Genomic DNA, 12,991 nt, shown 5'->3' on the forward strand with positions numbered 1-12,991 from the left:
TACTCAAGAAAGTCATTTTACAGTGATGTGAAAACATCCAATTTAGATTCACTTTAGCTGTATTAAATCCCTCTATAAAAGTTTGTGTTGCTTTGTGTGTTTTTCTTGTTTATTTTCCCCAGGTTAGTGCAACAATAGTAAGCATGGACAGCACCCTCTGAATGGAGACAATGATATAATGCGGTATGAAAGTATGGTTTGTGCATTAAATATGTTAACTCTTGTTAGTAAGAACACAGTTTAAATTATAATAAAATAACTTGAAAGTTGTGTGAAATGTAAAAAAAACACCATAATGCTGAGTTTAAGAAAAAACAATTTTCATTTTCACTTCTTATTTTTTTAAATTTAGTATTCAATACTTCCCTATGACACAATAATACAATTATTTAATTTTCTTCAGGTTAATACAAGGTTTGATCACCCCAATACAAAATTATATTCACCAAGGAACCCTTTTTATGGGAGATTATGAATAGAAAGAAATATCAATTATCACTTTATTATGACAATGACATATATTCCAAAATCAAACAAATTCACCAGAATGACAAGGCATATTACTTTTCTAAGACTGTCACTAGAGAATTCAAAGGAAATATTTTTTCGTACTGTACATCAAACAATAACTTTTGTCGAGGACATTTACACTAGACAGTAATGTGGGAATATGCCAGATTGCAACTGCTGAAAGGTTGCAAGTCATTTATAATCAAGTTTAAACAGCAATTGATGCAGTAACTATTTCATCAATAACTGTGTAAAGGTTTGCACTCCTTCAGTCCTTACTTCCGTCCAAGAAGTTTGTCCAGGGCAAATCTTCTATACTATTTCACCTGTGGTAATTAGATTTGGTGTACAAGGACATCTTGGGATGGGGAGTGCAGAGTGCAAGAAGAATGTCACTGTGACCTATGACGTGACCTTTGACCGTTACTTATGAAAATGTTTGTCCCGGGCATATCTTCTATATTATTTCACCTAGAGTAGCCAGATTTGGTGTACAAGGACATATTGGGATGGCAGAGTGCAAGAAGAAGGTCACTGTGACCTCACTGTGACATATGCTTTGTACTGTTTGTTAAATATAGAAATCATTACTGGTGGGGGACTATGGATTGCCTTGCAATACTTTGCCTTGTTACAAATATAATATGAAATATATAAAATATTACTGTACATGTTTTATAACTCAATATGCAGGTGAACGTAGCAGACTAAAAGCAGATGCTGTGCCATCAGTTTTTCCATTTAAAGATACTAGTATGGAGGAGAGTCCAAGACAAAAGCGACTGAAAACGAGGGAAAACAGATCTGCCCTACAGCCTGAACAAGACAGTTAACCACCAGATGATGTTCAAAGCGAGGTGGTTATTGAATCATCCGAAATGTCCAGGGCCGATACTTTTTCTACATGTTCAACATCTACGTATACTCAGAGTACACAATGTGAAATCAATTCACTTGGAAAATTTTCGGTTGATTTTTTTCGTAGTAATGCTAAAATGATGAACTATTATACAGGTTTTGTTGATTTTGCTCAGTTTATGCTATTTTATCAATGTCTTGGTCCCTGTGTCAATGAGCTCTGTCACCAAGGTTCCTTGTTAGATCCTAGAGACCAGTTGTTTATGGTCCTCATGAAACTTCGTCAAGCAAAAGAGGATGTTGAATTGTCCTTGTTTTTCAAAGTATCTGAATCCACAGTATCAAGAATAGTTGTTACCTGGATCAATTTTTTATATTTTCAACTTAAAGAGTTAGACATTTGGCCTTCAAAGGAAATTATTAAAGAATATATGCCTTCAGATTTTCATAGGAAATTTCCAAACACTAGAGTAATTTTAGATGCCACTGAATTACCAATTCAAAAACCATCAGATGTTAATGCACAGAGTGCAACTTGGTCGTCATACAAGCATAAAAATACGCTCAAAGCAATGATAGGTTGTACACCAAGAGGTGTTGTAAGCTTTGTATCTGACGCTTATGGCGGGTCTGCAAGTGACAGGCAAATTATTGAAAATTCTTCATTACTAAACGAAAGTGTGTTTGATAAAGGTGACAGTATAATGGCTGATCGTGGGATAATGGTTCAGGACCTCTTTGCTACTAATGATGTATATGTAAATACACCAACAATGCTGAAAGGAAAATCACAGCTAGATCCTGAGGAAGTTGTTCATGACAGAAGAGTAGCATCAAAGCGTATACATATTGAGCGTATCATTGGTTTAAGTAAAGGCTTCAAAATTTTGAAAAAAGAACTGCCTCAAAGTAAGTTGCAGTTGGGATCACGTATTGTTTTTGTATGCTTTGCAATCTCAAATTTTAGAAACTGTATTGTTGACAAATATGCATGATTCTGTATACTACAGCTCAGATATGATGTTATCACAACTTATCCTGTGTGTGTACATGGCTACAATATACATACCAAGTTCAAAGAGTTGATGCAATGAAAGGTCTGAAGTATTTGGAATAGAACAATTCTAATTTTGGAATCATTGAATTGTAACAATAATCATGTTCAAGTTCTATCTTCTGCACAAACAAGTCACAAAAAGTGTATACAACAAAAAAGCAAAATTGTCTTTTTGTAATAAAAAGCTGACCTTGAACTTGGTAAAAGTAATTACTGTTGTTTTTCAAGACAATTTTCCCCTGTTCATTGTACATCAAGAAACCAAAATTTTTCCCAGGTTTGATTTTTTCATTGCGACCATTGTATGGACATTTCACTTCCACAATATAGTTGTGGTCAATGATAGCATCAGGTGTTGCACCCAAGAATGGTTTTTGTACATATATGAAAAATCCAGCTTTTTTTGTTTTGATTTGCATTTTTTTCTCAAAAGCTGCCATAGCTTTAGCTTCATAGTTTTTTCCATGTGACATCCCTTCTGAATAGGTTTTGTTTGTATTAAGTAAAGAAGAACAGAGTTTCTGAATATTTCTCCTGTGTGTCATTTTACACACCTCTCCAAATCTGGATGCTGTCAGTCGCCATGCCCTCTCCTTGTACCAGATTTTGGAGGATGACTGGCTCCTTGTGGTCTCCTCAATAATGGAAACCTGCGTTTCTGTGACCTAGAAGTGAAAATGTTTGTGTGTGAATATTTTACATCATTCTGTTGTTTGCAAAGCTGATATATGTTTTACAAAATACATTTGTTGATATTATTATATTTTATTTTTAAATCATGATTTTCATCAGGCTGACAATATAAAGGGTCACTTAATTTATACTAGAACTAGAAGACCAAGTCAATGATGTTTTTCGTATATTGTTGTATGAAGGTTAACAGCATGGTGACTGTCAATACATGTATAATACATGGTTTCAAAGAAAAGTATTTCGTGAAATAATGCATTGATAAATCATAAAATCTGCATTTTTGTGTCAAAAGCACCCTGATGATGCTGTTGAAAAGATGATCCCACAATAAACAGATTAATAACAAACAATAGCTTGCATATAGACATACATTACTTCCATACGATAACCATGAGCTTATATTGTTAATGTTGCTACCTGAACAGCTGAATCCACCCAGTATTCAGTAAATGGAAGGGGTGTATAATCATGGTCCAGTGCAGCTACCTGATGATGATATATCAAATAATGATATATAGATAACATAAAAAAAGGTTATAAATATGAAATTGAAGACTTTTTTATTTTGAATGAAATGTTCCTGGTAGTAATAAAAATGCAGCATTAACATTTGAATTAACATTTTTGAATTTTTCAAACCAGTTCATAATGAAATTTATTGATAAATCTTTATTGAAAAGCATTAGAGAACATTGTTATGTACTTAAATCTTGTTGTGATTACTAGATGTTAACTTCAAACATTTCCAAACTGGAAAATACTTCACCTGTATGTTTGCTCTTCTATAAAGGTATCGCATTGCAACATCTTGAGATGTTGCAGAACAGTGGTTGATGATGCAGTTTCTCACAAAGTCATTATAACCTTCTGTGTTGCGATACTTCTGAGGTCTTGGGTCCTCAAGAAAATCATCCCCGGTTTTCCTTTTAGATGGCAACTCCTCAGCAGCTACAGGGGCACCTGTGATGAGTAGTCCACATATATGTAGAATTAAATCAATGGAAATAATGATTGACATTGATAAAGGGTTTGCTTAAGTGAGGTAAATCTGCATAAAAATTCAGTATCTTAGTGAATATTTATTATATTTTCAAACTATATCTATATTTTGTCAAAGCTTGATATCCTTTATTATGAAATAATAATATCACTATCTATAAACGGATGAATAATTATGTCTTCATATAATGAATTATCAAACAAATATTGTGAGCAATAATACCTTTGTGGGTAAACTTTGGTTTATGGAATGTTTGCAGGCTTTCTGTACATGACTTCTCCACTTGTATCTCACCAGTGTTAATGAAATGCTGCAACATCAGCAGTACTGCAGCAAGGTGTTTACAAGTACCATGGGGTCCTTTACCTGCTGGACACTCACAATGCGTGTTGACAGGATCCCCTGTCAGTTTATCAATTTTCATCTTGAAGTTGTAAGAAACCTGTTATTGTAGTATAACATAAGGTACATGTTAAATGCTAGTAATATATACAATGCATGTTGACAAGATTAAAATAATTGTTATTGTCATTTCATAGAAAACAAACATCAAGTTTAGTTACACTCCAAAATATAGCATGATTGTCCAACTTGAGTACTTTATCAATATAATTCATAGCTACTCTATAATGTTACCTTGTTTTTCATGGCAGCCCCAACTATGCCAGTCATGTAAACATGTTCTTGGATCAGCATGGAGCAAGCCTGAATCCGGTATGCCAGAAACATGTCTTTTCCTTTTTGTAGAGCTTTAATGTCCCCCGTGGACTGTCTGTCATCTAAATAAAAGCAGCTTATGTCATTAGCCAGTACTAGGGGAACATGTATAAATGTAGATATGTAGGGATTGAATCTTGATTTCAGAGGTACAATATCTCATTTATGGATATTTTTATGGGTTATAAACATTCAACATAAATCTACAAACATGATGGCGAAAACAGATTAGTTACTGATATTGTGCATCTATCAAGTAAATGTGGCCGACATTTCATCAGTATTGTTACGTGGATTATGAAACAATATGTATTTGAGTCGTAGAATAGAAGTCCACTTCCAAAATTAAAAACTGATATCATTCATACTAAATGTTACTGTTGTTCTTTAATAATAGTACATGAAGAATATTTCTTCTGAACTGAAAGGAAAGCATTACATTCGTTCAAAAGTTTTACGTTAGGCTAACTTAGGAAAATCCATGTAATGGGCTGGGCACTTAGTAGGCACCAAACACTACTGTTAAAACAGATGGGAAACGTGAATGTTTCCTGTCGCTTAAAATATATATATAATTTACATGACATTTACCTGCCATTCTGAACAAAAAGTAACCTTCAATCTGCTCAGTGGTTAACTTTGGAAGGATAATTTTATGATGGATGTGCAATTGCTGAAAACCTGCAGAAGGCCATCCGACCGCCAAAGGTTCTGGTAAGCTATTAAGCAATGCAGGCTGTCGGAAGTCTTGGTTCCGTCGATATGCTTCTAATCTTTTAAAATGAAAATAATTTATATATAACAAATCATTCACGAAGTATATATTTATATTAAAGAATTTCGTGTACACTATAAGGAAAGTATATGTAGATCTGTACTGAGCAGCAGAACCAACGTTATCATTGACATTGTGACAGCTCGGTTATCTTACAGAAATGCTGAATGGAAAGTATTTAATACTGTGCTTCTATGAATTGTAATGCAAAATATATTATCACCTTTCTATCAGTGCTGTCTTCCTTCCACTCACAACAGCACCTCGTGCAGCCAATTCAGCCTTCAATTTCGGTACCGAATATTTTGGATAGCCGCGGGATTCTGCCTATTTATACCCTCTTGCTATCTTAGCGACACCTAACGGTGAGGGAGGTATAATCACCGGTAGTTTTAATTGTACCTCTAAAACTATCTATCTTCTGAGCGTTTGAAATACAGAGACATAACACAAATGATTAACGCCAACAGATCAACGTATCAAACCTGTATAATATGCTAAATCAGCGAAGGTAGGATTACGATATGTACATTCATCACAATAATCAACCAGATGTCGTAAATGACACCGTTAGTACTTTTATAAACACATAGGTGTTTCTGATACCACCGTAATAAAAATAGCTATTTTACAGTAGCTGAAGATCTCAGACGACACAAAGAACCAAAGAATTGACTGTTCTACTTTCACCTTCTGTGACGTTAGCCCCAACATGCCAAGTGCCATGTCAGAACGTGTTCTGAAGGGAAAACACTGAATGTTTCAAGCCGTGACCAATCCTTCACAAAGTAAAAAAATGAAAACCACAATTCCGTGCAAAATAAACAGCACGGAAGAGATACAGAGCGAAACAGCTTCAGACCGATGAGAGAGTTTATCGACTTCCCTAATAACCCTGCATTTAAAAACGAGAAGCAAGAACTTCTAAATTTGTGAAGTACCTTTTCAATATCTGGACGACCAAATTTTATTTGTCTAGAAATATTCCAACATGTGTGGTATGTTCAGACTCATTCACAGTTTCAACACCCAAGCGCCAGTTACGTGAGGATCTGGCATAATATGTTTTAGATTCATTAAAAACTACAATACATGCTTTTGAGGCGTTGTACTTAAACCTCCATTAACAATTATATCTGTAACATATATTCATCAAAACATCTAGATTACACTTGGTATAAGACAAAAGTACAATATCGTCAGCCTGTGTCGGACAAGTAACCTTAACATCTTTTATCATTAGGGATGCGTTTGAATTGTATAATTCTTCCAATAGATCATTGATATATAATGTATACAACCATGGTGATAATATACTACCCTGCCTAGTACCTTGCTCCATAAGGAACCAGGTAGAGGCAAAACCTTTATATACAACCGCACTTTGCATATCATGATACATTGAAGCTAACATTTTGATAAACTCATTCCTGTAATCGTCATCGTCACACAGTCCAGTCCCCTCCTGTAATTGTCAGATTTGATAGACCCGTCCTGTAATTGTCACACTTGATAGTCCCGTCCTGTAATTTTCACACTTGATAGTCCCGTCCTGTAATCGTCATACTAGATAGTTCCGTCTGTAATCGTCATACTTGATAGTCCCGTCCTGTAATCGTAACAATTGATAGTCCCGTCCTGTAATCGTCATACTTGATAGTTCCGTCCTGTAATCGTCATACTTGAGAGTCCCGTCCTGTAATCGTCATACTTAATAGTCCCGTCCTGTAATCGTCATACTTGAGAGTCCCGTCCTGTAATCGTCATACTTGATAGTTCCATCCTGTAATCGTCATACTTGAGAGTCCCGTCCCGTAATTGTCACACTTGATAGTCCCGTCCTGTCATCGTCATACTTGATAGTTCCGTCTGAAATCGTCATACTTGATAGTCCCGTCCTGTAATCGTAATACTTGATAGTTCCGTCTGTAATCGTCATGCTTGATAGTCCCGTCCTGTAATCGTCACACTTAATAGTCCCGTCCTGTAATCGTCATACTTGAGAGCCCCGTCCTGTAATCGTCATACTTGAGAGTCCCGTCCTGGAATCGTCATACTTAATAGTCCCGTCCTGTAATCGTCATATTGTACATCCCAGTCCTGTTATCGTCACATTTTACAGTCCAGTCCTGTTATCGTCATACTTGATAGTCCCGTCCTGGAATCGTAACAATTGATAGTCCCGTCCTGTAATCGTCATATTGTACATCCCAGTCCTGTTATCGTCACATTTTACAGTCCAGTCCTGTTATCGTCATACTTGATAGTCCCGTCCTGTAATCGTCATACTTGATAGTTCCGTCTGTAATCGTCATACTTGATAGTCCCGTCCTGTAATCGTCACACTTGATAGTCCCGTCCTGTAATCGTCACACTTGATAGTCCCGTCCTGTAATCGTCATATTGTACAACCCAGTCCTGTTATCGTCACATTGTACAGTCCAGTCCTGTTATCGTCATACTTGATAGTCCCGTCCTGTAATTGTCACACTTGATAGTCCTGTTCTGTAATTGCCACACTGTACAGTCCCATCCTGTAACTGTCTCAATATATAGTACCGTTCTGTAATTGTCACACTGTTCAGTCTCGTCCTGTAATCGTCACACAGTACAGTCCCATCCTGTAATTGTCTCAATATATAGTCCCGTTCTGTAATTGTCACACTTGACAGTCAAGTCCTGTAATCGTCATAATGTACAGTCTAATCTTGTCCTGTAATCGTCTCACTAAAAAGTACCGTCCTGTAATTGTCTCAATGTATAGTCCAGTCCTGTAATCGTCACATTGTACAGTCTTGTCCTGTTATCGTTACACTGTAAAGGCCCGTCATGTTATCGTTTACCGTACAACCTAATAACTGTTTGCACATTACATTGGGGAAAAAGGTTAATTTTGAAGTTTTCAGACGTGATTCACATAATATTCAAAACGTTTATACATTTAAAGCAGATTAAATTGATCTGAAAAGGTTGATCCTAACATATACATGTCATCCTTCTTCATAATATAATAAAATGTTGATGTAGCGAGTTCCGCGATTTACGCCTGTGCGTCAACCGCTGACGTTACCTAATTGTGAGTGAAAATAAATGAAAAAAATTCTCGCACGGTGTAAAATTTCAGTCTTAAAATAGATTTAAAATGCCACATTTTCTCGCACCTCAGACAGAGATATCCCACGTCATACCCCATGCTAGATTTTTTTTATATCCGTCCGATCTATCTTGCACCTTTACGTGACATTTCGCGGAATTTGTACAGTGCGATGTACTCATCCGCGCGTTAACTGCTTGAAATTGACAATCTGCATTATAAATGTTCTGTTTAGTCGTTATATGTATAGTTGTGAAGTTTAGATATCTGATGTTGTAGATAAAATATAATCTACACTGTGAAATACGTTGTCATCTATGTAAGAACGGACTACATTTTTACGCGGAAGCATTCAAATTTAGCCTAAGTAGTGAAGAGGTCATTATTATTTGAGGCCCCAGACGGGATACTTAAAGTTTTTAGCAAAATATTTTGTTTTTCGAACTAAAAGGTGCGAGAAAAAAATCAATTACCTGTAACTGAGCAAGATCGGGTTATCTCAGTCTCGGGCTAAGATTCTGTAACACCCAACCTGGACTTACGCCTAGGTTAGGATTTTTTTTACAGAATCTTAACCCTCGACTGAGATAACCCGATCTTGCTCAGTTACAGGTAATAGATTTTATTAAGGTTGAAATAAAGGTTATGTCGTCATACTTTTACCTCATTACATTTTATGACGTCAGCACTGAGGTTCAAATCGGATCGGCATTGGCGGCATTCAAAGGCATATGACGTCAAATTAATGCGGCGACTTTTCGTCTCTATAATTTCAATTTCTTCCGAGAAATGGGGAGAGGCATTCAAGGTAACAGACACAACATTTTTTTTTTGCTTTTGTTTTTGTTTCCCATCTTCAAAAAACTATATTTCAATCTACACAAAAAGGATCTTCTCTCAATTGGACTATTAAAAAAAATCATTTGTTTTCACTTTTATTTTCACTTTCGGAACAGAGATATTTTAAGAAAGTCTCAATTGTGTCCTTTCCAAATCATTTTCCAGACCAATGAAATACCATTTTTGTAATATTTCGGTGTATCGTTCGCTGTAGTCTACATCGTTTTATTTATTGAAGATGTCTTGATTGTATTTCGTTTACTTTTTAATAATGTTCATCCGGATGCGCATAAACTGATAAAAAGTCCATTATTTACACATAGATGAGTTGTGGCGGTATATATTATGCTACTCACACATAGATGAAATGTGGCGGTATAGATTATGTTAATCAAACATATATTAATTGTGGCGGTATAGATTATGTTACTCACACATAGATGAGTTGTGGCGGTATAGATTATGTTACTCACACACATATATGAGTTCTGGCGGTATAGATTATGTTACTCACACATAGATGAGTTGTGGCGGTATAGATTATGTTACTCACACATAGATGAGGTGTGGCGGTATAGATTATGTTACTCACACACATATATGTGTTCTGGCGGTATAGATTATGTTACTCACACATAGATGGGTTGTGGCGTTATAGATTATGTTACTCACACATAGCTGAGCTGTCGCGGTATAGATTATGTTACTCACACATAGATGAGTTGGGGCGGTATATATTTTGTTACTCACACATAGATGAGTTCTGGCGGTATACATTATTTTACTCACACATAGATGAGTAGTGGCGGAATAGATTATGTTACTCACACATAGATGAGTTGTGGCGGTATATATTTTGTTACTCACACATAGATGAGTTCTGGCGGTATAGATTATTTTACTCACACATAGATGAGTAGTGGCGGTATAGATTATGTTACTCACACATAGATGAGTTGTGGCGGTATAGATGAGTTGTAGCGGTATAGATTATGTTACTCACACATGATATAATTGACTAACAGTTCTCTCTATATATGAACTCACGTGTGTGGTATATTTTAACACACGTACTATACAAAGTGCACATTTACTGATTTGTTCCCAAACGTGCAATAAAAGTACACATAATTTTAAAACACATGTGGTGTCCATGGCATTAATTGTCAAAAGAGGCCGGGATCTGGACCTGTTGGTAATTATATGGCTGTTCAGTAATGTTTTAAAGCTATTAAGGTTAATTGCTGTACAAATGTAGCAATCACTTCCATAGACTGTTCCATGTTGTTATTGTTCTGATACTGAAAACATTTATATTTATTCCAAGACGAAACGGTTTCTTGAACAGCCCTTTTAGATGCCCCCTGGTCCCCATATTAAACACATTTTCATAGTCCCCATATTAAACATATTTTCATAGTCGATGTTATATAGGATTTTGTAGATTTTGATAAAGTCTGCTCTCTCTCTTCTATATTCAAGTGTAGGCAGTCCCAATTTTCGCAACCTTTCATTGTTTGATATGAACATTTTCAATGGATATTTTGTTTTTGAAGAGGATTGCGGACCATATAGGGGTTACCATACTCTAAATGTGGTCTGACGATCAATTTGTACAGTATTGTAAACATGTCTGCGTCAATTTAAGTGAAAGTACGGAAGATAGTACCGAAGATTCGGTTAGCCTTTGTACCTGCAATGTTAACATGGTCTGAAAATCTCAGTTTATTGTCTAAAGAGACGCCAAGATCCTTCTCGTTTTCGACTTCTCTATTTAAGTTGTATTATCAGAAAAATGGAGATTGTAGATGTGGTTAATTCACATGAATTTTCCAATTTCCATGTGTTTACACTTGTTGGTGTTTAATTTCATAAACCAGTCGTCGTTCCGCTTACATATGTTGTCTTTGTTGTCCTGAAGGAGTTTACATTCTTCGTAGTTGGAGATTTTTGAGTATACTTTTGTATCGTCCGCAAAGAGTTTGGTGATACAATTGATGACTTCATGCATGTCATTGACATAGATCAAAAAAAAAATTGGTCCTAGAACGCTACCCGGAGGTACCCCACTGGTGACGGGCTTACTTTTTGAGAATTGTCCATTTACGAACACTTCTTGTTTCATGTCACTTAGAAAATCCTGTATCCATGCTAATACTTTCTCTTGTATGCCATTGTACTGGAGTTGGTTAGGTAGCTTTATACCATCAAATGCTTTTTGATGGAGTTTGCCGTCTTGGCTATATGTTGTGGGTGGATGTTATCAGGTCCCTGTGTTTTATTTGGATTAGTATCCTTGATTGCCTTGGAAATAGTGATGTCGGTTACATGTTCTTGTAGGATTGTTGGCGGTAGATATGGAATGGGTGCGTTAGAGTCTTGGACAAACATGCTGACAAGTTGCCGTTTTAGTTTAAGACCGGACTATTTTCTAAAAGGTTTCGAATTCGATTTGATTTAAGCAACAAGGTCCCTCTCAAACTGGTATCTACAATTCTTAGTCCTTGATTTTACGTAGTTCCTAGCCACTTTGTAGTTATAGAAATGTTGATCCGTTTTGCAAGCAATGAAGGTATTTGTTTGTCTCCTTGTGATAGCGCAGAACTGATGCCGACTGTATAGTGCCTCCTCACTGAAACAACTGCCGAAGACACCCAGCAGGACACCCACCCGGTCACATTATACATACAACGGGCGAACCATTCGTCCCACTCCTAAATTGTTGAGCGTTAAGCAGGAGTAGAAACTACCATTTTTACAGACTCTGGTATGTCTCGGCCAGGGGACAGAACCAAAAGCCCTTCTCACAGGGGCGAACGCTCAACTAAAGGTCAAAAGTGAGGCATTGTCAAGGAACGATTTGATCTTGTAATGTGCAGCAATGCCGTTAACACAAAGTTGTAATGTGCAGCAATGCCGTTAACACAAAGTTGTAATGTACAGCAATGCCGTTAACACAAAGTTGTAATGTACAGCAATGCCGTTAACACAAAGTTGTAATGTACAGCAATGCCGTTAACACAAAGTTGTAATGTACAGCAATGCCGTTAACACAAAGTTGTAATGTACAGCAATGCCGTTAACACAAAGTTGTAATGTACAACAATGCCGTTAACACAAAGTTGTAATGTACAGCAATGCCGTTAACACAAAGTTGTAATGTACAACAATGCCGTTAACACAAAGTTGTAATGTACAGCAATGCCGTTAACACAAAGTTGTAATGTACAACAATGCCGTTAACACAAAGTTGTAATGTACAGCAATGCCGTTAACACAAAGTTGTAATGTACAACAATGCCGTTAACACAAAGTTGTAATGTACAGCAATGTCGTTAACACAAAGTTGTTATGTACAACAATGCCGTTAACACAAAGTTGTAATGTACAACAATGCCGTTAACACAAAGACACATTTAACAAAGAGGCAGGATACAATGAGTTGGA

The 12,991-nt window shown here is 36.3% G+C and overlaps 1 protein-coding gene across 1 annotated transcript; it reads right to left on the reverse strand.

Moving 5' to 3' along the window:
- Nucleotides 1-1,422: 1,422 nt before the first annotated feature.
- Nucleotides 1,423-4,854, reverse strand: LOC110456373. The gene is made up of 5 exons (XM_021507069.1): nucleotides 4,755-4,854; nucleotides 4,341-4,560; nucleotides 3,885-4,078; nucleotides 3,536-3,604; nucleotides 1,423-3,090 (listed from the first exon to the last, which is right to left on the reverse strand). The coding sequence occupies exons 1-5, from the start codon at nucleotides 4,845-4,847 to the stop codon at nucleotides 2,443-2,445; spliced, it is 1,224 nt and encodes a 407-aa protein (XP_021362744.1). The 5' UTR covers nucleotides 4,848-4,854; the 3' UTR covers nucleotides 1,423-2,442.
- Between the last annotated feature and the right edge of the window lie 8,137 nt (nucleotides 4,855-12,991).

The sequence above is a fragment of the Mizuhopecten yessoensis genome, unplaced genomic scaffold, assembly GCF_002113885.1.
Source record: "Mizuhopecten yessoensis strain PY_sf001 unplaced genomic scaffold, ASM211388v2 scaffold8717, whole genome shotgun sequence".
Classification (NCBI taxonomy): Eukaryota; Metazoa; Mollusca; class Bivalvia; order Pectinida; family Pectinidae; genus Mizuhopecten; species Mizuhopecten yessoensis.

Bases quoted from the DNA above. Each gene is read 5' to 3' on its own strand.
- LOC110456373 (XM_021507069.1), bottom strand. From the start codon at position 4,847: ATGTTTCTGGCATACCGGATTCAGGCTTGCTCCATGCTGATCCAAGAA. The intron at 3,605-3,884 runs GTGAAGTATTTT...TATCATCATCAG, and splicing joins ATAGAAGAGCAAACATACAG to GTAGCTGCACTGGACCATGA. The intron at 3,091-3,535 runs GTAGCAACATTA...TTTCACTTCTAG, and splicing joins GGGTGGATTCAGCTGTTCAG to GTCACAGAAACGCAGGTTTC.